Raw genomic sequence first — 24897 nt, 5'->3', positions numbered from 1 at the left:
CCCTCACACAGTCCTGTTACATAAAAAAAAAAAAAAAAGTGCTCAATACCAGAAATTAAATGAGAGAAAAAAAGAAAGCAAAACAACAGTAAACTCTTATATACCACTTTTAAAGATTTGGTGGTAACTCTGGGAAACGAACTAGGGGTGGTGGAAGGGGAGGTGGTCGGGGGGTGGGGGTGACTGGGTGACGGGCACTGAGGTGGGCACTTGACGGGATGTTAGTCTATATATTGGCAAATTGAACACCAATAAAAAATAAATTTATAAAAAATAAAGTTAGGGATCCCTGGGTGGCGCAGCGGTTTGGCGCCTGCCTTTGGCCCAGGGCGGGATCCTGGAGACCCGGGATCGAATCCCACGTCCTGCTCCCGGTGCATGGAGCCTGCTTCTCCCTCTGCCTGTGTCTCTGCCTCTCTCTCTCTGTGTGACTATCATAAAAAACAAACAAACAACAACAAAAAAAAAAACACGTCAATGCACGTGAGCTCTCCTTAAAACCCACTCACTTGTTTAAGAAAGGTCTACTAGTTTTCAACAGCACAAGACCTAAAGGGAAAGTTGGGATGTTTACAATCTTACATCTTATCTGGATCAGATTTCCACTGAAAAAGAATCACAAATACATAAGCATTTGAGACCTGCTGGGGAAAACAGACTACTGTAGGAAAAGAGTAAATTTCTCTCCAACCTGACTTGAAACTTTAAAATCCTATTTCTTTGAGCTCTCTTTTTTACCGTAAAAAGTTTTTTTCACTCCTATATTGCAGGCTTGTTTTTTGGAGTTGTGGGTTATTGAGGGGTATGTGTGGAGACTCTTCTCACCTTTGAGGATCTGTCAAGAAACAGTTATCTTTCGGGGTGCCTGGGTGGCTCAGTCAGTTAAGCATCCTGTTCTTGGTTTCTGTTCAGGTCATGATCATTCATGGTTTGTGAGACTAAGTCCTGCTGTGGGCTCCATGCTCAGTGGGGAGTCTGCTTAAAGATTCTCTCCCTCTGCCTCTACCCCCCCCCCAATAAATAAATAAATAAATAAATAAATAAATAAATAAATAAATAAATCTTTTAAAAAAAGATCTTATTTTTCTATTAGGGAGGAATGTATTGCCGTTGTCCCAGAAACATGCCAGTCAACTGGAAGATTCTCCTTAGCAAGCTTTGTCCTCAGCATCCACGGAGGTCATCAACCCTCCATCCTACTCATTCCCACTTTCCCATACTCTTTCAAATTCACACAACTGGAGCACCCCAACTTTTGTGGTTTAGTTGGAACTGTGGTAGCAGCTTCCAACATGACTCCCAGTAATCCCTGCCTCTTGGTATTCCAACTCTGTGAAATACCCTCCCGTTGTGTGTAGGCTGGACTCGGGGACTTTTTCTCTTTCTTTCTTTCTTTCTTTCTTTCTTTCTTTCTTTCTTTCTTTCTTTCTTCTTTCTTTCTTTCTTTCTTTCTTTCTTTCTTTCTTTCTTTCCTTTATTTATTTATTTTTTTAATTGGTGTTCAATTTGCCAACATATAGAATAACACCCAGTGCTCATCCCATCAAGTGCCCCCCTCAGTGCCCGTCACCCAGTCACCCCCACCCCCCTGCCCACCTCCCCTTCCACCACCCCTAGTTTGTTTCCCAGAGTTAGGAGTCTCTCATGTTCTGTCTCCCTTTCTGATATTTCCCACTCATTTTTTCTCCTTGGGGACTACTTTCTAACCCACAGAATACAGCAGAAGTGACAGGATGTCACTCCGGAGGTTTACTTAAAGAATATGGCTTCTATCTTGCTTACACACACACACACACACACACACACACACACTAGCTTATTCTGAAAAAGCCAACTGCCATGTTGTGAGCTGCCCTCTGGAGAGACAAATACAACAAAAAATTTACAAAGGACTCTTGCCATCAGCTAGTCATCAATGAAAGACTATATAATCCAAGAGGAACTGAATCCTGTCAACAACCCCATGAGTGAGCTTAGAAATGAATCCTCCCCTAGTTGACCCTTACAGTGATCACAGCCCTGGCTACCACATAGCCTGGGAGATAACAACTGTTGTTTTATGCTGTAAAGTTTTTGTTACACAGCAACGGATAACTAACACGAGCATATATGTTTTTAAAAAGCACGTGTCAGGTATTCGTATTTGCTGATATTTAAACTTGTGATTCCTTTAGAAAATGATTTACCTTAGAGAATTTTTTTAAAGATTTATTTATTCATGAGAGACAGAGAGACAGAGAGAGAGAGAGAGAGAGAGGCAGAGACACAGGAAGAGGGAGAAGCAGGCACCATGCAGGGAGCCTGACGTGGGACTCAAACCCAGGACTCCAGGACCACGCCCTGGGCTGAAGGCAGGTGCTAAACTGCTGAGCCACCCAGGGATCCCCACCTTATAGAATTTCTGTCTCTTAACACTGGATCTCAGAGTTATTCTCCTGGCGTAAGGAATATAATATAATATAATATAATGTAATATAATATAATATAATATAATATAATATAATATAATATAATATAATATAATAAATGGCAACCTATACCATCATGTTCTCAGTATCAAAATAGCCTCTTTGGCATCAGTCCAATCTCCAATGAAATATAGAACTTGAGAATTACTAAAAATATAAGCAATTTTTCTTTGGTTCTAGCTCTGATTCCATTACCTAAATTAATGTCTCCTCAAGAGGCTGTGACAGGTTAGAGAAAATGTAAGAAGACTGCTAAGAAGTACCAGCTGCACATGTCCTTCCTTCTCCTGTGAAACGGCAAATTTTTAATGAAAGCTTCCCCAAGTAAAAACAGAACGAATGTTTCAATAATATTTGGTGCTTTGTGAAAGACTTAAAATTTGAGTTTAAAGACACGGTGTCAAAAAAATAAATAAATAAAGACACTGTGTCAATGCCAAAATCTGGACTGGGCTGCATTTTTTTAAAGACCACCACACAGAATTGTCACATGGATAAGGAACATGAACCAACCTATAAGCTCTTTTAAAAAACAGAGGGAGCACATTTTTTCCAGGCTTTGCAAATAGTTTCCTAAAACAAATCTGCCAGTTGACAAAAACATACCCATACCAGAAAATTTCCAATCTCTGCTGTTGCTGAAACTGACTCTTTTTTTTCCTTTGGGGCAGAGACTTTATTAGTTCCCTACCTATTCAAAACAAACAAACAGGGATCCCTGGGTGGCGCAGCGGTTTGGCGCCTGCCTTTGGCCCGGGGCGCGATCCTGGAGACCCGGGATCGAATCCCACGTCGGGCTTCCGGTGCCTGGAGCCTGCTTCTCCCTCTGCCTGTGTCTCTGCCTCTCTCTCTCTCTCTGTGACTATCATAAATAAATAAAAAAAAGTTTAAAAAAACAAACAAACAAACCAGCCAATAAATAAGTAAATACTGTTCGTTAAAATGCTTGCTGCATCATTCCTGATGGTTTCAACACTGTCAGATGCTTCAGTTTGGGTTGGGGAAGCAAATAGTGTAATTGGGAGTGCATCCACTAAGACACGAATTGTCCAGATGCCCCCAACTCCCTCTATAAACATATTCCTGCTTTGGGGAGAGAGAAGGCTCGTCTGGGTTTTGGAGGCGGGAGAACTTGCAAAGATCTCGAGGTGGTTGCACGACAAAGCTACCTGCATGTCTCTCAGCAGATGGGTTCACCTCTAAGTGATTCTGGTCTCTCTTAAGAGACTGAGCTGTGCTTCCAAAGAGATGGATCACTCGTGGTCTCTTTCAACGCTGAGCATAACGCCTGACATGGATAGAAGCCCTAAAATACTGGACAGGTGAATGCATCAACATTATTCAAAGGGGCAACTCCTGCTAGATGTGCAAGGTTTTTCAAAGGACAGATGGTGTGGAGGGAGTACAGGGACGAGTTCTCACTCTCCATGCTCTCACCAATGTGACAAGTCTGTGGAGGCTGTGCTCATCCCCAGACAACTCGGAAGGCTGAGTAACTGTCACTGTCATGGGCTCTGATTCTCCTTGCCCTAGAGGTGCACAGGGTTAACACATCCTTGGCTGCTGGCCAGGGACATGGATGTTCAGGCCAGGGTTTGGGTTAGCTCCAACACAACTCTGGGCAAAGACATTAAAGACCCCATGAAAGAAGCAGCCCGTGCGCCCTGGCCCCTGTAAGGCTGTCACAGTGGGGCCGTGCTCAGCAAGACAGTGATTCTTGCTCACATCACCTACCACAGTTCCTGGAAACATCACCTACCTCAGAGGAGCGCTTAGGCTCTCAGGCCTATCGCCTAGTGCTTCAGCAACTTTGGAGGTGTCACTTTCAGAGCTGTGCACCTGGAGTCACCCACCAGCCTCTGGTCAGAGCCTGCATTGGGGTTCATCAAGCATCCCTTCGGCTGCAGGTGTCTTTCACCATGTCCTCTGCAAACGGTCACACACCCAATATCCACCCAACAAGCACAGGAACTGCTGGGAGGTGCTGATACGTCTATAGAATCGTGTATTAGGTAAATGCTATATTTCTGGGCAAATCCTGATCCTCAGCGGGGAAAGTTCTACATAGCTACAGTGCAAAAAATAGAGGGTTTACCCAACACTAGCTATGGCTAGAGAGCTGGCCAGGAACTTCTATCAGAGTAGCTCTACTGGAAAGCATTGACCACTGCCACCATCCTGTCCCGATGAGTAAATAGACCCTGAACATAACAAGGACAACTCTCTACCCTTCACAAGCTCCCTTCCTATTCCATTTTTCAATACCAATTCAGTGAATGTGGCTCTGCCTACTGAGTAGATCCTATAAATCCCCGGGTCTGCTTCATCCTCACAGAATCTAACTCATTAAATGGAGACTGGCCTGAATTCCAGGACCAGGGAAAGAAAACAGGGAAGGAAATAATGGGACTATCAAAATATTTTACATGATGTAAATAAAGTTTACAATGTTTCAATGACAGCTTCATGGCAGTTAAAGGAACTGCAGACAGGGACGCCTGGGTGGCTCAGTGGATGAGCATCTGCCTTCGGCTCAGGTTGTGATCCCAGAGCCTGGAAATTGAGTCCCACATCGGGCTCCCCACAGGGAGACTGCTTCTCTCTCTATGTCTCTGCCTATCTCTGTGTGTCTCTTATGAATAAATATTTTTTTAAAGCTGCTTTTTATGTTTAGTCTCAACAAAATTTCATTGGTTTCAAAATATTATTGCAGGAAGAGGCTGGGGATCCTAAGTGTTCTCGGTTTGCTTTTTCACCAAGTAAGGACAGACCATTAATTTGAAGTTTGTTTTTTTACAAAAGAGAAAGCAGCCATCAATCTACGCCTTCACGTGTGGGGAGGCTGGCGAGGACGGTGAGAGAAAGCCCATCGCAGGAAAGTGAATCACCATCTTTCCCTCTTCCTCTCCTCCTTGGGAAGATCCCATTGAGGTTACAAGAGAATTACAGGAGCATCCAAGGGTCCTGGATGGTGTGCACTTTGGCGGCACCCAGCTCAACGGTGGTGAAGCAAAAAGTTGTGCCATCAGGATAAGTAAAGACCAGTGGTGCAAGGAGGACCAGAGAGAACACAATTCTGAACTTGGGGTGAGCTAAGGCTTTTGCATTTCTCTCTCTCTCTCTCTCTCTCTTTCTCTTTTTCAATTTTCTCAAAGGTGAAATGGAATAGGGGCCCATCTGTGTGTGTCACCCTGGCAGGCGTGAACTAGCAACCTGACATGGCAACAATGCAAATCTATGAATAACACGAAGGAACTAGCCCACGTCCTATCTGTGAATCTAAGGCGGGATCTCAGAGGAGCTGTTGCACTGGTCTTGGGACTTTAATAGGAGAGAAAACACCACTAATGTCATCCCCATGAAGAAAGTGGTGACGGGCAAAAGGAAACACAGGTGGGGTTTTAAAACCGGAAACTCTAAGAAAAGTTGAGAAATGAGCTTCGAGATGTTTTTATTGCTCAGTGTGGGATTTTTAACCTTCGACCTTGAAATTTTAACCTTTGAAATCTCTTTCAAATCATTCAAAGGATGGGCAGTCCCATTGGCCTGGTGGTTTGGCGCCCGCCTTTGGCCCAGGGCCTGATCCTGGAGACCCAGGATCGAGTCCCACGTCGGGCTTCCTGCATGGAGCCTGCTTCTGTCTCTGCCTGTGTCTCTGCCCCTCTCTTTCTCTCTCTGTGTTTCTCATGAATAAACAAATAAAATCTTTAAAAAAATAAAATAATAAAATAATTCAAAGGAGCCAGGAAGTTGAATTCTTCGACCATTATCCTTATTAAACTACAATGTTTCTATTTCTACACTGCTGTGTGGATCTCAGTTTACCTTTTATTTTTCAAAAATTTTTATTTGGCAGAGAGAGAGCACGCACCAAAGCAGGGGGAGCAGCAGAAGGAGAGATAGATAGAGAGAGAGAGAGAGAAAGAGAATGCGCAGCAGCAGGCTCTCTGCTGAGCAGGGAGCCCGATCCAGGACTCGATCCCAGGACTCCAGGATCATGACCTGAGCCCAAGGCAGATGCTTAACCAACTGAGCCACCCAGGTGCCCCTCCCCACTGGCCAGTTTACCTTTTGTAGGCTGTCAAACAAAGAACCTAAAGCAAATGAGGTGGAACTGACACATTTTTAGTTTTATGACCATTTTGGCATTTAGGCCTGCAGATAAAGGAAATCCATCTTTTAATTATAAAAGATACATGAATTCTGACTGATGATCATTTTTAGAAATTACCTTCTGACCCGGTAAAACTGAGTCCTTTCCTACTACTGAGCTATTGGTAGTTGAATTTACAGCAGCAAAATTTAAAATAGTAAAGTCTATTTTACTGTGTGCTGGAGGGGCTAGCCTTCCCTGCCCCAACCCCTACCCCACTCTGTCCCCTGGGAAGATCTAACATTTGGACCCAGGGCATTGTGACTTCTGTTGAGAAGGGTCAGGGGCACCGGGTCTGAGGCCTTGAAGCCACAGGACCTCTATCATGAGTGGGAGCTGTTAAAACATCTGTGCTTTAGGGACACCCAGTTGGCTCAGTGTTTGAGTGTCTGCCTTCATCAGTCCAGGGCGTGATCCCAGGGTCCTGGGATCGAGTCCCACATTGGGCTCCCTGCAGGGAGCCTGCTTCTCCCTCTGCCTAAGCCTCTGCCTCTCTCTCTGTGTCTCTCTCATGAATAAATAAATAAAATCTTAAAACACAAACACCCACACACACACACCCCTGCTTTAGAGATGGCCAAACCTGTCATGGGAAGAGCAGGGGAAATTCTCACTCCAGATCATCTATAAAGTACATGAGGAGGTCAGAACTGAGCAGGAGAAAGCTAAAAAGGAAAGAAGCTGTTTTCCCCTGCATGGCAAGGGAAGCAAAAGGAAACAATACCCCTAAAGGATAGCTCATCAGAAGGCAAAGCACTTCAAATAACCAATTTGAAAATAATTTTTAAAAAAACCGAACAGAAGTCTCAAAATCAAAGAAAGAGCACGTTCTGATTTTTAGGAGGCTCCTTCTAACCCAGGCTCACTGTTCACCATCATAATCAAATGCAGGCCCAGAGCTGCTTTATTTTCAGCGCCGTTTCCCTGGTGCTTCTGCTTCATCAACCTTATGCTCCCTGCTCATGTCCAAACAGGATGCTGCATGAACCTGCCTGCTGGGTGCTGGATAAAGGACCCGAGGGAAGAATGACACCACCATTCAGTGGACAGAGCGGGATCCTTCCTGACGACGGTCACACTCGCGCATGGTGGATGACTGTGGGACTGTGCAATCGGGGCCATCACCGCACACACGACCTCCTCCATGACATTTCCTCACTGCCTCTCATCCTTCCTTCAAACAATTTTTTGAGTACTGTTGCCATGCAACGTGGCATTAGTTTCAGATGCACAACATGGGGCTCCGAAATGTGCCATGTTTCTAAGGTCATGATTTCCTGAATGAAAGGACTTGACCGGTCAGAATATGTCTTTGCCCCCCGCCCCAAAATGACAATAGCAGTCTCTCGGGACATTGGAATACTTCTCAGTTTCTCTCCATCCTGCGCTTCAAGGGCAAAAAGATAAAGTGTGTGTTTTCCTTTAATAAATCATGACTCTATCTGCTTTGTAATGGAAAAAAAAAAAAACTGGCTGTGTCGGCACCTAGAAAGTGAGCAAATTGTGCCCTCAAGTGGTCGAATGTTGAACTGGAAGGCTGGCTTGGCAAAAGCTGCGATTGATTGTTGCTAAGTCACCTTAGGTCGCTGGCTCCCCTCCAGATCTCTTTCATTCTGAAAAGGAGGAGGACAACTGAGTTTTGGAGCAAGGCATCAGAAGAGTGGGATTGTGTTCTGCGTTTCTTACTGAGACCAACTTGCCACAGTGATGTCAGATACGGGGACTTAAGTATTTGGATGATTCAGGCACCAGGAATTCACTTTGCTTTTGCCTGTCTTGCACTGTTGTTCTAAATAAAATGCTTGTTTATAATAATGTTTGTATTCCACAAGCAACTGCTTGCTAAGGCTAGTAAAACCAAGGCCTGGGTTTTAGGGCTGCCTGTAAGGCAGAGTTCTTTCAACATCCCTTTAAAGGGTGAATAGGAGAAATTTCGCCAATAAATATGCTTGCACAGGTGTGAAAAGTTATGTGAGATTTCTTTTTCATTGTAACATCATTTGTTACAAAAGATTGGTGACACCTTAGATGCTCATTGTCATGGGTTAAGTAAATCATGATACTTCTAAATGAGATTCAGTGCCGCTGTAAAAGAGGCAATTTTTTTGTAATCATATACAAGTGCTCTCCAAAATCCAATATTCAATGAGAAATCAAGATGCAGAACAGTGTGGAGATTTTGCTATACTTGCATTGTGAAAGGACAAATACCAGGGCTATATTGACTTGTACAGACATCATTTATCTCTGGAAGGATACATTTTGATAAAAATGGTTGTTTCCAAGGGTCAGAATAGGATTGAACTGTAGAATTTACATAATTTCATCTATTTTGTTCACTAGTTATTTCTCTAGTGTTTAGAAAAGGGCCTGGCACACTGGAGGCACTCAATATTTGTAGAATAAGTAAGCGAATAAGATCATATATATATATATATACATTTATATTTTATATATGCATAAATATGTAAATATAAATGTGTATACACACACACATATTTAAAAGCTTGTCCCCAAGGAAGGTATTGGAGGACTAGAAGTCAGGAGTGGGAGAGAGAATTTTCACTCTGCATTTTTGTACTTTAATAATTTAGAGCCATCAGAATAGGTTATGTGTTCCAAGATAAATCCAAACAACTCAAGACACAAAAAGAATGGGGAGTTATCATTTTGATAGTTATATAAGAAAGGTACTGTTTGGTGGTGATTTACACCAAGGCCAATCACATCAGAAACCACCAGTTGTTCATTAGCAATGATGTTGGGAGTATTAACGGCATCTGAACATATTGCGCTATAAAAAACACTGTCCTCATGTGCAGCGATTTCCTACCCCAGGACTTGGTCTTTGCCAAACTCATCTCACCTGATAATCCAACATTAGCTGGGATCAATTCCCAAGTCAGGTGGATAGAGTTGCTTGGCCCTCTGTAGCAGGGTCTCCAGGTGGGGCTGGATATTTGCACTTTTTTCTAATTCTCCACAGCCGACTCTGAGATACCCCCAGGCCCCAGCACACAGCACTGAAAAGATCCAGTCTGGATATACAGCCAGCTAAGCTCAGATTAGGAGTCCATTTTCTTGGACCAAATAAAAGTCTCTCTCAAGGACACCTTCTACTCTCCAAGCCCGGGCTCCTTCCTAACCACCTCATCCAGAATTATCTCTGGTTCATTCCTTCTCTTATAAATCCGATTCACTAAGTTTTAGCTTTCAGACACCCATTCAGGATTAGCTCGCACACTGGTCCTGTTCCATTCTTTTTACCTCTGTGGGATGCAGCTCTGACGGCAGTTTTCAACATCCTGCTCCCCCCCCCCCATATGGGAGGCACCTCCCTGTTAAAGCAGACATCAGGCGAGCTTTGGGGAATGCAGACTGCTGGTCTGAGAACATTCTGCTAAATAGGAGGAGGCCTGAAAACAGCTCATTATCCATCAAAGAAATCATGTTCTAACTGATATACTTGTTCTCAGCAAGCACAGTCCTCCACAGCAAGTCGGCTAATTGGATAAAAAGGCCTCAGAGCCTTTGGAGGGCTGGGATAAGAGATGAAAACGCACTTTCTGCGCCTTTCTCTGATATAATCACCAGCTAAAGGGACGGCAAGGAGGTTAACAAGCTCATTACAACCTCAGCGCCTGTGATCTCCACACACACCCCCGTGGAAGCCGCAGGACCAGGTGCCCTGAAAGGTCAGGCTGGGCCCCGGTGGCAGCCCCGCTGTTCCCCTCCTGCCCCCGCCGGAAGGCAGCAGCTGGCGTCCCCAACACCAGCTGCGGGTGGGGTGGGGTGGGGTGGGGGGGCCTGGGAAATAAGCCAGGAGTGGCCTCAAACATGCCACTGGGCTGACAACTAGTGTGTTCTTAATCTGGCCATGGAGAAAGGAGCGCCAAAGTCAGATGCGGATAATCCTGTGGATCAACCTCATTTTCCCAGCTGTTCTGCTCTACTTTCAGAATCACTGTCCTGCTTGGGACTTTGCAAAGGGTCTGGGCTGGGTCTGTGTCAGAGAGTGCTTGTCTATCACCAGGCCTCTGCCCCTTGGGGTTACACATGGCAACACAAATGGCCAAAGCTCCTAGTTTGGGAGATGCTGGCATTCCTGGGAATAGCACTTCTTGCTCTAGAAGTTGACCTCTTCCCCCAGAACGTGTGTCTCTTCCAAGTGACTGCCCCGCGATGGTTCATGCGGATATTTCTGGAGCCCAGTGTGGTACTCCTATAACTGATCTAGATTATTCCTTAAAGCACTCTGAGTAGAGCATAGGCACCAAGGTGGATGCCGCAGGGAGTACAGTGTGAACGCTGCTCCTTTTGGTCCAAGGTGGTGACTCTGAGGGTACCTGAAGAGGTCGGAGGAATGAGGGGATTGAGGACAGGAAATCAATGTCAGATTTCATCATCTCACATCATCACAAGAAGAGTGGTCCACAGGCTGGTGAAGCCCAAGAGAAAGAAAGAGCCAGGGCAGCCCAGGTGGCTCAGTGGTTTAGCGCCACCTTCAGCCCAGGGTGTGATCCTGGCAACCCAGAATCGAGTCCCACGTCGGGCTCCCGGCATGGATCCTACTTCTTCCTCTGCCTGTCTCTGTCTCTCTGTGTCTCTCATGAATAAATAAATAAAATCTTAAAAAAAAAAAAAAAAGGAGCCAGAAGTATGACTCAGCAGTCCTAGTGGCCTCAAAGGCATGACCTCAGTTTGTGTCAAGATTTCAAAAGCCCATGTGATACGTCACACATTCCTGACTCAAAATTCTCGCCTACCATGGAAAGGGGTTGCACACTACAAGCAGCCTGGAAGAAATGGCTGAGGCACACTCTGAAAAGCCATTCTGCACTGGACAAAATGAAGGAAGAATTCACCACAAAAGAAAGAACTGGAAGTAATACTCTCTGCCGCAGACGTACTAGATACGGATTTAAGTGCCATGTCAGAAATACAATTCAGAAGTACGATTATTAAATGACTGGTGGCTCTGGATAAAAGCCCAAAGGGCTCTAGAGGAAGTCAATGTCAGCCTACCCTAACCCCATTTTATTTGAGACTCTGTGACAGATGCTCCTTTAGGAGACATAAAAATAAGTTCTACTGAGTTCTACCCACACGGTGGTAAATTGAAGCCTCACCCATATCAGAATCCTGTAATGTGTGGCTCTGGCCACCACTCCCATTCAAGTCCAGAAAACATCTGCTGTTAGACCCAGGTAAGGGCCCCTTCCACCAAGGGAGATTTGCAGCCCAGGTGAAGATGACATAAATTTGAAGTTCAAATCCTGCAAGCGTCCTGCAAGTGGTCCTTGCTGGACCACTAGATGTATTCCTTCACAAATCCCAGGTAGATCAAATTTCTACAAGTCAGGCCATAGTTTGAATTCATGAGATGGACCCTCCATAAAACAAGGAATTATGCCTGAATTTACCAGCTCTGTAAATTTTAATTTTCATTTCCTTGATTTTGGAAATGGGATGCGGCTGTGACCAGGATCAGAGACCACAGCCACGTGAACAGGGAGGGTCACCTGTGTGCCAAACCCATAGCATGATGCCCAGAGTTAACTAAGTCAAGGGAAAACTTTTCCAAAAGAAAAAGGAACCACTGTCCCTGCTGAAATGATAAGAATTTGTGGGACAAGAGAGGACTTCAGGGCAGACCCACCATTCATACCATAATGGAAAGAGGCTTAGAGATCTTTGCTTGGAAAGAGACTTTGATGGGAGGGGAAGGGGATAGAAAAGCCACAATGTTACAGGTTTCTTGAAGCACAAGGAGATGAGAAGGCACAAAGGGGATGGGAATTTGGACAGAGATGAGCAGACTAGGTCAGCAAAGGCCAACAGTCAGCTCACCCATCTGACCCGCGGTTCAGATCTGACTCAAGTCTGCCATTTCTGTTTTGTGAAATGGGACTGGAGGGACAAGATTCATCCAGGGCTGGGTTGCTGTGAAGACCAACCTAATCAGAACCACTCAAAAGCATGTGAGGACTGCTCCAGAAATACTAAACATTTAATAAGAACATAAGAGATTTAGACCAGAAGCCCTACAAATTCCTTGAAGCTTTCCCATAATGAGGTTCAAAGCCAATTTCATGGTCAGGCTCCTTCCTCACACAAGCTATAAAGTATGGTGGCCTAGGAGCCAAGCGAAGGCACTGAAGGGCGACTAGAGACCTGGTTCCTAATGGGCTGGACTTGGCGTGGCTAGAGTGTACAGCAGAACTAAAGAACAATCACCGTGCACCTGTGGGTCCTGTTCACAGGATGCCAAGTCAGGTTCAGAGGAGTCTGTCCAGACTTGTCCTTGTTAGAACTCCTACATCTCCCAATTATCTGGTGCACTAATGCATTCTGAGTCCTGCTGTGATGTAATTAAGGGCTAATGTTTGCAGCCAGGAGTAGAAAGAGTTGTAAATGCCTCCCCTGGGTAATTAAATGCTGAGGAGCAGTTGAACGACTACAGAATTCATTTGATGCAAGTTTATTCCAATGCCACAAGCATTTCTTTTTCCGATTATAGGATCGGGTGTCTAAAAAGATACAAACAGAGCATCCCCAAGCAAACATTTTCGTGCCTTCATCTCCCTCTTGGGAATGGGGAGCTGAAACCACTACCCCAGAAATACTTACTTATCTAGGAAGGGGGAGTGGAGCTGAGTTTATATTTAAGGAATGAGAAAAGATAATCAAGAGAGGCTTCAGAATGGGGAGATAACAGTACTGATAGAAAGGTCTGTTTCTAAGTGAGTGGATGCTTGTTTGTATTTGTCCCTGTAATGTCTGACTTCAACAAGCTATCCACTTACCCTCCCTGGGTCTCAATTTTGTGCATCTGGAGATGTGGCGGTAGGAACTGGGTGAGTTCAGAAATTCATTGCATTTCAGTCCCACATTTCCACACATCCTACTGGGAAGTCTACTTCCTCCTACTGGAAGTGAGGATCTGGGGGTAATGAGCTAACTTATACTGCTGGAAGGATTGCAAGTTGGTGCAATTTTGGGGGAAAAGGGCAGTACGAAATAAAACTGAACATGTGTATCACTTGTCACCCCTCAACTTTTAGGCACGTTGCTTAAGGAGACTCTCCCACATGTGCACAGAGAGGGAAAGACAAAGATTCTCACTGCAGTGTCTGTAAGTTTCCTGAACTGGAAAAAGACATAAATGTCTATCAATAGAAAAATAAGAAACAGATAAACAAAATATGGCCTCCTCACACAATGGAATACTATACAGCAATTAAAAAGTGACTGCTATTGGGGGATCCCTGGGTGGCTCAGCAGTTTGGCGCCTGCCTTTGGCCCAGGGCTCAATCCTGGAGTCCCAGGATCAAGTCCTGCATCGGGCTCCTGGCCTACTTCTCCTTCTGCCTGTGTCTCTGCCTCTCTCTCTCTCTCTCTCTCTCTCTCTCTATCATGAATGAATGAATGAATAAATAAATAAATATTTTTTTTTAAAAAAAGTGACTGCTATCTGAACCTATATTAGTATTTCCAAAACACAAGCTGTTAAGGACTTCCCCTTGGTTAAATTTGTGAAAATCTGGGTAATTATGTAGGATAATGATTGTAACAAAGTATAACCCATCAAAACAATAAAATCCATGAATCCACAATAACCAAAAAAAGAAAAATTATACTGTTGTATGAAAAGTGCAGTGTAACTAGAGTGTAGAGCTATTTATGTACATTTTAAATGAATATAAAAATAATACCATTCTGTATTAATGTGTGTATGTGAAACCAGAGAAAATAGAAGAAAAGAACCATCCAAGTTCATAATAACAGCGGTGTTTGGGAAGCAAGGTGGAAGTCTGTCTGTGATAGCAGGTTGGGGATAAAGGAGACTTTAAGATAACCAGTAAGAATGTACGTGTGCACATATCTAAAATACAAGAAACAACAAATGTCATTTCTGGATGGTGGAGAAAAGGTACTTGTTATAACATTCTTCTCTGTAATTTAAAAAATCTTCTCTAGGGGCACCTGGGTGACTCAGTTGGTTAAAGATCTGCCTTCAGCTCAGGTCATGATCCTGGGGTCCTGGGATGGAGTCCTGCATTGGGTTCCCTGCTCAGCAGGGAGTCTGGTTCTCCCCTTCCCCCTCTACCCTGCTTATGCTCTTGCTCTCTCTCTAATAAAGAAATAAAAAATTTTAAATAAATAAAAGTAAAAAATCTTCTCAAAATAAAAACTAAAATATGAAAGCAGCAATGCCTTTGGCACATATGTGTGAGCCCCCTGCAACGGCCTCCAAGAAACCAAGGCAACCTAACCTCTTAGGGCTTTACTGTCTAGCTCTGAGCTGCCCAATATGGTCATCACCAGCCATTTGCAGCTATTTGATTTTAAAGTAAAATCAATAAAAGTTAAATAAAATCACAGTTTCCATTCTTCCATTGCTCTAACCACAATTTAAATGCTGAACAGCTGCATTTGGTTAGTGGCTACTGTACTGGGCAACAAGCATAATAAAGATTTCTACCACTGCTATAAATGTTATTGGACAGAGCTAGTCTTGAGCTAAAAATCTTTCTTTTAGATGATAAGAACATTTTAAATCATGTTGTTCTTTCCCTAATACATCCTTCTGCACACAGGAAAACCAAGGTAATGACTAGGAAGATTATTTCATTTCTGGAGGGAATATGTCCACTATAATCTCAAATACCAGCTATGACTACAGTAACATGCTCAAGTTAAATAAAATTAGATAAATCATTTTTAGAAACTGATCTAACAATTACCCATAATTGTTACATAAACATCCTATTTCATTTCCCTCAAAACTTAGGACATAAGAAGATTGGTTGAAGGATAATGAGAGCGTTCTCCAAACAAAATTCTAAGTGTGAGTTCCATGGTTTCTCATGAGCCTTAGTTTCTTACCTATACACAGTATGAGGGACATAGACCTCCCGGACTGGAAATTCCAAAATCTCTTTGTGTGGACGTGTACGGTTTTCAGGAAAAGGTTTCACTGGCAGCATTTCGGGAGTCAGACAGCAATTGATGACCTCTGGAGCTGGAGAAATTTCCAGTCTGAGCAAGCCTAAAGAGCGAAAACACGACTATTTCAGTAAAGATGCTATCACGTTACATGGGAATCAAGAAAGACTGTTGTACTATATTTCTTTATGATAGAATAATTAGTGGGAATGTAAGAGTTTTGGAATTCCCAGCTAGTTTCCTATAGTTGGAGAAAAATTATGTTATGAGAACTTTTGGGATTTAATTTCTAGAAGTTAAAAAGCAAGGAGTTGTACAACGAATAGAAATGGATCTTTAAACTTCCTTCTGAAAATACCACACAATAATAGCATATGGTTAAGTAACTATTAGTCGTTTTCAAACTGGGTTCCCTGGTACCCCAGGTACTGCAGAAGTGCCTCAAGACCTATAGCTGATAGTAAGGAAGATGCCCTCAACTTCTACCAAAGTATCTCACTTTCATTTTTCTTTTTATGCGGGGTTCCATATAATAATTTTATTTGATAAAAGAGGCTCCTCTGTTCAAACAATTATCTGATTATCTGAGAAACCGGTTCTAAAGCATGATGTTCCTTTAATAGAAATATTAATAGATTTTCCAAAAAAGTAGACCAATTCAGACTCTTAACTCCTAACGCAAAACCCCACATTTCACTTAGCAAACATTATTTTATAAACTGTAGCATTAGACAAATAATGTGTCTACTCATAAATGGCTTTGGCACAGCTAGAGAGGAAAAGACAAGCCATCCACACCTGGAATTGACTTGACTCTTCTCTGTAAGGATGAAGATCTTTTGTAGTCAGCCAAAAACTTGAATAAGTCTTCATCACTAAGGCGATCCCCCTCCTACAAAAAAGCAAAGTCGAGGTTATCACAGATGCATCACTGGCTCCTGGGGTAGGGCCAATAACTTCCAGGAAGATTTTGATCTTTAAGTTTTATTCTAACACACTTATCATAGAAATTAGGATTATGGCCAATGCTGAAATAATTTAGTTCAACCTCTTGTCAAATATTCCTTCCTAGACACATATATCAATGGGATAGAACAGAAAACCCAGAAATAAACCCACAATTATAGGGCTAATCTTCAACAAAGGAAGAAAGAATATCCAATGGGAAAAAGTCTCTTCAACAAATAGGTGTTGGGAAAACTGGACAGGTACATACAAAAGAATGAAAATGGATCACTTCCTTACACCATACATAAAAATAAACTCAAAATGGACAAAGATCTAAATGTGAGAGTTGAAACCATAAAAATTTTTGAAGAAAGCACAGGCAGTAAATTTCACTGACATTGACTGGCCATAGCAACATCTTTCTAGATATGCCTACTGAGGTAAGAGAAACAACAGCAAACTATTGGGACTACATCAAAATGAAAAGCCTCTGCACAGTGAAGGAAACACTCAACAAAACTAAAAGACAATCTATACAGAATGGGAGATCTTTGCAAGTGACGTATTTGATAAAGGGTTAGTATCCAAAATACATAAAGAATTTATAAAATTTGACACTCAAAAAACAAATAGTCTAATTAAAAAATGGGCAGAAGACATGAATAGACATTTTTCCAAAGAAGACATCCATTTGACCAATGGACACAAGCAAAGATGCTCAATATCACTCATCATCAGGGAAATGCAAATCAAAGCCACAATGAGATATCACTTTACACTGGTCAGAATGGCTAAAATCAAAAACACACAGAACAACAAGTGTTGACAAGGATGTGGGGAAAAAAGAACCTTCGTGCACTGTTGGTGGGAATGCAAACTGGTGCAGCCACTGTGTATGGAGTTTCCTCAAAAAGTTAAAAAATAGAACTACCCTATGACCCAATAATCAAACTACTGAGTGCTTACCCCAAAATTACAAAAGCAGTAATTTAAAGAGATCCATGCACTCCTACATTTATAACAGCATTATTCACGACACCGAAATTATGGAAGTAGTTCAAATGTCTACCAATGCATGGATAAAGAAGATGTGGTATCTATACTATGGAATACTACTCAGCCACCAGAAAGAATGAAATCTTACTTTTTGCAATGACATGGATGGAACTAGTGGATATAATGCCAGGCAAAATAATTCAGTTAGAGAAAGACAAACACCGTACGATTTTAGTCACATGTGGAATTTAAGACACAAAACAAATGAACAAAGAGGGAGAAAAAGAGGCAAAACAAGCAACAGATTTTTTTTAAAGATTTTATTTATTTATTCATGAGAGACAGAGAGAGAGAGAGAGAGAGAGGCAGAGACACAGGCAGAGGGAGAAGCAGTCTCCATGCCGGGAGCCCAACGTGGGACTTGATCCTGGGACTCCAGGATTAGGCCCTGGGCCAAAGGCAGGCGCTAAACCGCTGAGCCACCCGGGGATCCCCACTTGCTCCCTTCATCACTATATACACTTCCCCTTTGGGCTCCAACACTCATGCCATTCAGGGGAGAAATTCAGACATGCTGGAATGGGAAGACATACCTGCTTGAAAAAGTTGTTCACGGCAATGGTCGTGGGCTTGAAGTTGGACCCGACCCCATTTTCTTCCAAGGACAGGGCTCTTTCAGAAAGTCTTCTAGACTGGGACAAAGTTCTCCGCTCACCCACAGAGCTTTTCCCTGTAAGGAAGACAATCATCATTCGAAAGCATGTCTTTCTGTTTGAATACACAGCAGTCATGCACTTTATCATATAAAAGACAGGTTTTAAAAAATGTATCGTTTGAAGCGTAGTTGACATTCAATGTTCTCCTCGTTTCGGGGTACATAAAAGAGAAGTTTAACATCACGAAACGAGAACACTGAACATGCCCATCCTTGTTTTGAATGAAAATTTCCCTCCACTGGCCTGACCTTTCTCAGTCCTCCTGTTGGAGCCCCTAGTCCTCCTCTGACCTGAGTGGAGATGCCATGAAGAGCCACAATCTTCCTCCTACATGGAGATTGGGGAAGGCCACCCAGCAGGATCCTGCATTGCAGCCAGACCTGGGTCTGCAGATAAGCTTTATTTAACCATAGCATTTGCTTTTGTTTTTTTTTTTTACATTGCATTCCACTGGGAGAGCCATGCATTCGAATGCCCCTGAAAGCATTTGGGACTGTGACCCAAACATGCTGCGGGGGTTGTTAGCCTGGGTACATTCTGAATCTGAGCATTTTTGTGCTCTCTCTGTATGCAGCAGGGGGCAGAACTGGGTTCCCTGGTTGACCTTGTCCCATAGGGATTAGAACCCTGAGTCATACACCTGGGCTGGGTCCCCAGTTCTCTGCTTAGTTATTTGTTACCCCTTCTGGAATTGAGGAGGGGAACTTCAGGCTTTTGTACTGCAAAAATCAGATTCCATGCTGAACGGTCAAATTGTTTAGAACGCTAATGTTGCCAAGCTCACTCTTTGAATAACCTCTTATCCTTAATTCTTGCCATGACGCTGAACTGGAACTTCTTTTGGCTACTACTGCCCGCCTAAACTTGCCATACTGCGGCAGTATAATGCACTGCATTTTCTGGTTGCTTCTTAAGAAGCAGCTTCGATAGTCAGGTTAACTTATCCTTGACCTGGAGATTATTCTATGCCTGAATTATCTAGTTTATGGTGCACTCTGAAATCTGTGCATAATTCTTTTCAAATAAAGCTACCTGTGTCTACATAGAAGTTAGCATTAGAAAAAAAAAAAAGTCACACATTGCAGGTGAAGGTCAGGATGCACTAAAATACGATTTGTTATTGGTAAATTGGAAATAACCCAGCAGTTCTGACCAGTAATTACACAACAATAATTCCAAAAAAGCAGCAGCAATGACAAAATTCCCTTCCCTCCAGGCCCCCATGAAAAGTGGCATTTCAGAAAAGGCAGGGCCTAGGAATGCAGGAGAAACATGAACAGCCTCACATATTTGCTGGATACAAAGACACTGAGGACACGAGATACTCAAGTGGGATGGGTCAACTTGAGAACTCTGAACCCTCTTGAACCTTTCCATACCCCAACAGTTCAGGAAATTAATGACTCAGATGCAGAGTGTGGTGATGAAAAGGAGAAATAGACTAAATAAATTGGAACAGTAACCAACTATTCTTCTGGCATCCACTTTTGCATTGCACTTAGCAAAAATAATAATAATAATAATAATAATAATAATAATAATAATAATAATTTTCTACTAATTTTGCTAAAAAACCTGAGTTTTGCCCTTTGAAGCTTTCCTGGGACAGTGGCTTTTCTTATGTTTAGGAGCCAAGCATGGTATCACTGTTTAACCCACTATAGATACTTATACTTTGTTATTTCAAAGATTTTACTTTGGAAAAGAGGTAGCTATTGAAAATTAACTTTTTAAAGTGTCAAAGTATTGAGAAAATTCTTACTGTAAACCAAAGGTTTTACTGTAAGAGGCGATTTAAGCTCCACAAATATTCACAGTAATTGTTTTGGGGATCACTGTCCAATCAAACATTTGTAAGTCAGTCATAATAGTGTTTCATATTTCTCTCCTTGCTTCCCACTCTCCACACCTTACTGTACCCTGAGCCCCCATTAACAAGCAGCTGACCTCAGAGTCAGTATACTGGGGACCCCCCCCCCTTCCCACTGCAGTTGAAAATCTTACCAACCATGGATTCCACATCGGTTACCTCCCTGTCCAGGGTGGAGAAATTGAAAAAACTTGATAAGTTTATGGGAGCCCAGGCAAAAGGCATTCGGTATTTCCCCAAACGCTGGCAGAAGGATTCAGCTTGAAGTTTTAGTTTTTCGATCTTTTCTTTACTCTAGAGGAAAGTAGAAAGAGACAAGCAGAAACAAACAATATGGTGCCAGCACCAAGGCAACAGTTTCTGCCATCAATATGACAGCCATCTCCAAAATCCCTTTCCTACTAATTCAAAAGAGTGAATGGGCAGGAAAATGATACAATGCAGGCTAGAAGTCTAGCTGATAAGAGAATATAGATCAGAAATGTTTTCTTTAAACTTAAAGAAAGTCAACATTCAATTATTAAATATACCTTCATCGCCCCACCCCCAAAATGTCCAACGCTTGTTATACCAGCTAACCGACGAGTGCTCTTAGGGGCTAGTTACAAGACTTGGATTTGCACAACAAAATTTTGGAATGAAAATTTTTATATATTATCTACCAAGCTTTCAAGAGAGCCTGTTTTCAAAAGTTGCCTTGGGAAACTTCAGAAAAATCTATAAAGGTTGCTAACTACTTCCTTCTTAGGTTGACAACACTTCCAGGGTATTCTAAGTTCCAAAGAGAAGGTAGGTTTTTAAAAAATAAGTGTTGTGAGTCCAGTAAATCTTATTTGAAATTTATGAGTCTGGAGCAGGATGCTGATTAGCCAAGTCTTCTTCCAGAAAGGCCATGTTTTAAAAGTCACATTGGAAACCTTTGCAAATAGGTGCTGAGAAAATATGCCCTTATCACAGCCTTAGGACCCATATTGTCCTAATGAATTTATGATGTATGGAAGTCTCAGCCAATTCCCAAATCTCCACACCAGAAAGGATATTTGGAAATTGGCTAGTATTGCTAAGGAAGCACAGCAGAGCTCTGGCACTATTTAATTTCATGAGGTCTGTGTGGCCATCCCAACCTGGGTCAAAGCCTTAGTACCACAACAACAGAATGTGAATTTTGTGTCAGCCAAGTTTTCTTAGACACTATTGAATTCACAAAGTTCTTTCTTTTTTTTTTTTTTTTTTACAAATTTATTTCTTTAAAAAATTATCATCAATGGCCAGTTTCCCTCTCTTTCATTTTTTAAAAAGATTATTTATTTATTTATCATGAGAAACACAGAGAGAGTGGCAGAGACATGGGCAGAGGGAGAAGCAGGCTTCCTGTGGGGAGCCTGATGCAGGACTTGATCCCAGGACCCCGGAATCACACCCTGAACCAAAGGCAAATATTCAGGCACTGAGCCATCCAGGTGCCTCCAGTTTCCTTTTCTCACTTTTTAAGACACAATTTATTATTGTCCCATATGGGGACATATTATGGACACTATTTCACTATTTTGTGACACTCCCAAAAAACCAAAAAAATATCTGTTTATTCTAAGATGTCACCATTTAGTGATAGCCAAAATACCATACCTTTCCACCATCACCTTCTTTGATGACCATGTAGGGTTCTGCACAGTCTCCAATCTCTCCCTGCTGAAGGACTTTCTCAATCTGCCAACAATAAACAAACAAACAAATAAAATAACACTCATGAATTATATCCATATAATGGCATCAATGCAACCATCAAAATGACATTTTATGACAATAGCTGATGACAGGGGAGGATGTTCATGCTCTATAGTTTTTGACTAAAAAAAATCAGCTGAAAAAAATTAGCATGAAGAAGTATTACACAGTTTTATAAAAAAAAATCATAAAGGCATATCCAAAGGATGACAGTAGATACACAGCAAATGTTAATAATAGTTATCTTTGTATGGTGAGATTATGTGCTATTTTTATCTTCTCCCCATTGCTTAAATGTATTCTCTATTTTTAAACCATAAACATGTCTTACGCCTACAATAAAAAAATGCAATAAAAGTTATTTTATAAAACAGAACCCATGAGACATATTGTAAGAAGTGAAAAGCTCATTTTCTTTATTATTGCTTACAATGTAAAAAAGAGATATGCCCTCCATAAAAGTCAGGTTGGGAACTAAAATCTTCCACAAAATGAATAAATGAACAGAATAAATTATCTATAATTGTCTCCTATTAGGGCCACTTCTCTGGATTTAACAGACATGGACAGAAATGGAAAGTACTAGAATGGAGCAGCTTTTCACTTTGCTAACTGGCTGGAAATATGAATTAGTGCCACTCCTGTCAAGTATCTTCTTCCATTTTGCTTCAGGTAAAGGATCTGGCGGGCCATAAACGTGGCCACCCTGTTTATTAGAAAGAAAAGGAGAGATTTGAAATTTCCCAGCTCTCTGCTCCAAGGAAATGTGGCTTATCCCGAAGGTCGAAGAGAAGAATGAAATCTGGGTTAACATATTCCATTAGGCACACATTCTCGGGAGGCCCAAAGTGTTCACACCAGAAAACACCCTAGCAATGGAGATTGTTAAGTGGCGTTCAGAGGAAGTGGCATGAGCCACTCAGTGGGCACCTGCGTCAGGGAGACTGAAAGCAGGAAGTCTCTCTCTCCTCATAAAGGAAGTTGAAAATCCCTTCGCCACAGCATGAAGACAAGGTTGACTCCCACTGAAGTCCCAGGGTGAGAATATAGATACCTAACAGGTGAGCTACAGGCTGTCAGTCAGCAATCATTCACATGTTCATTCACTCAGAAAACACTGGCTGAGCACCCTGTAGGTGGTAGCTGCTGGGGAGGTCGTGGCGGGGGCCAGGGGGGTGAACAAGATACACCCGGTTCCTATTCTACCGAAGCTCCTAGTCAGGAGCTTGTAGAGCAAAGGAGAAGACGTTAGCTTTGCCATGTAGTTGATAGATAAAAGTGTGGTCTTTAAAATGAACTTAGAACAGAGCTAAAGAAGATCTTAATGAAGATCCTGAAGCAGCAATGGGAATGCCATGGCTTCGAGTGCTGGTACTATACAATGTGGAGCCCACAGGAGAAGGGTGTCTAGCATCTGAAAGAGGGAGACCCCAGATCTGACCAGACCAGTAGACAGTATTCCCTTCCCCAGCTGGACATGGGTAACTCCAGGTGCTTTGTGAGAAGGGCTGCAGGCTGTGAGGAGGGCCCATTGTATGGTGCCTCATGTTTATGTATATATAAAAAAAAAATCAACCCAGGTGTCCTTGTAACCATGGCAGGCAGAGGAAAAGGATGCATGGGGAATTAACAGAGAATTTTCATCAGATGAGGAGGCTGCTCTCTGTCCTATTCAGGAGGGGCTGGTTTAGTGCCTCACATGTTTGTTTTTAAAGTCTTAAATTTCATCCTTATTCTCCATTCCTCAACTGGGAACCCAAAACCTTTAAGCCTGGATAATCCTTTCAAGCAATAGTGTATACAGTACTTAACTAGGAAACTAGCTAAAATATACTTAAGATCCTGGTGTTCAGCCTGGGAATAAAAATAAGAGCTCCTTTTTCTGAAGGGCATCTGCTCGGCTGTGCTCAATACAACACACCATTTACTATAATATTTAAGAGAGAAAGAAGCAACAATGATGCCATTACAATAAAGGAAGAGAAGTGAGAAGCCAGGGACTGTCTTCCTGAGCTTTAAACATCTTAATTATATCCAGACAACTGACAGAAGGCCTGTTACTGCCAAATGAATGCATCTGTACATTTGAGAATTTTGGAATATATTTAGTAACAGTAACCTGTAGGTAGCCGCTGATACTTGACGGACTGTGGTAGATTAAGCAAACTAAAGTCATTTACTAAGAAGTAGAGCCTGAAGTAAAACTTGGCTCTATGGAGCTAGTGTTGGCATCCTTGGGTTCCCAGGCTAAGAGAACTCTGAAGCTCCAAAGGTGGGCTTGACACTAACTTTCTTGTACATCTAAGTGATACTGCAGAAAAAAGAAAACAGGTTCAATTTGACAACAACGGATGTGTCTTTTTTCAGCAACAGAATTTTAACTTCAGTAGTTTTGAAAAGCTTAAATAGATCCTCCTCAAGCAACAGTAACCTTTCAGAATCTGAAAGGTAGAAGGCAAAGACTCCTGCCACTTGCAAACTGGCCTCTACGTCACTTAAATTCTTTGGTATCTAATGGCTGCTCTCGCAGGATTGCAGGGGAATCAGTGAGATTATGGAAGTAAAATACTGAGCTAACCTGAAAATGTTCCAAACCTGGAACTCTGGGTGTACAGGAAATGAAAACACCTGGATTTTTTTTTTTTTTTTACAAAACATATGGTGATAAAAAGGGAGAGTGAAATTTGGAAACCACAGTCCATACCTTAAATTGTCAGGCCTGGACTTAGGAACATTTCCCCACCAGTGTCTAGAAGACCATGAATAGAATTAGGAAACCCTATCCAAGATCTCCTCCCCAGCAGCCTCCCAGAGCTGGAGAGCTGAGGGTAAGAGGCAGAGCTTGGTCAGGAGTAAAGCCTGTAATGTGCCAGTCTTTATTCTGCTATCACAACTGCCCGTTGAGGGCAGTGTTCTAACCCTCATTTTGCACACAACGGAACTATGTCTCAACTTAGGGAATCACCCAAAGTCCTATAGCTTCAAAGTTTCAAAGCCAGGATCCAAAGCCGAGACTGTATGACTCCAAAACCCATAAATGTTCTAGTATCCCATACAGGATTTGTGGGGAAA

At 42.4% G+C, this 24897-nt stretch overlaps 1 protein-coding gene across 2 annotated transcripts in view; it reads right to left on the bottom strand.

The window, feature by feature from the left end:
• Positions 1-24897, bottom strand: part of DOCK8 (dedicator of cytokinesis 8) — a 223866-nt gene that overhangs the window by 102936 nt on the left and 96033 nt on the right. For both annotated transcript variants that reach the window (XM_055310526.1, XM_055310527.1), the window contains exons 10-14: positions 21727-21807; positions 20235-20394; positions 18108-18244; positions 16369-16462; positions 15511-15673 (exon numbers count right to left, since the gene is read on the bottom strand). In XM_055310526.1, the coding sequence (XP_055166501.1) occupies positions 15511-15673; positions 16369-16462; positions 18108-18244; positions 20235-20394; positions 21727-21807 (635 nt within the window). The remainder of the gene's footprint in view (positions 1-15510; positions 15674-16368; positions 16463-18107; positions 18245-20234; positions 20395-21726; positions 21808-24897) is intronic.

Source organism: Nyctereutes procyonoides, unplaced genomic scaffold, assembly GCF_905146905.1.
Source record: "Nyctereutes procyonoides isolate TBG_1078 unplaced genomic scaffold, NYPRO_anot_genome, whole genome shotgun sequence".
NCBI classification, from domain to species: domain Eukaryota; kingdom Metazoa; phylum Chordata; class Mammalia; order Carnivora; family Canidae; genus Nyctereutes; species Nyctereutes procyonoides.
The sequence above is the reverse complement of the archived record's forward strand: the minus strand, read 5'-3'. Positions and strand labels throughout refer to the sequence as shown.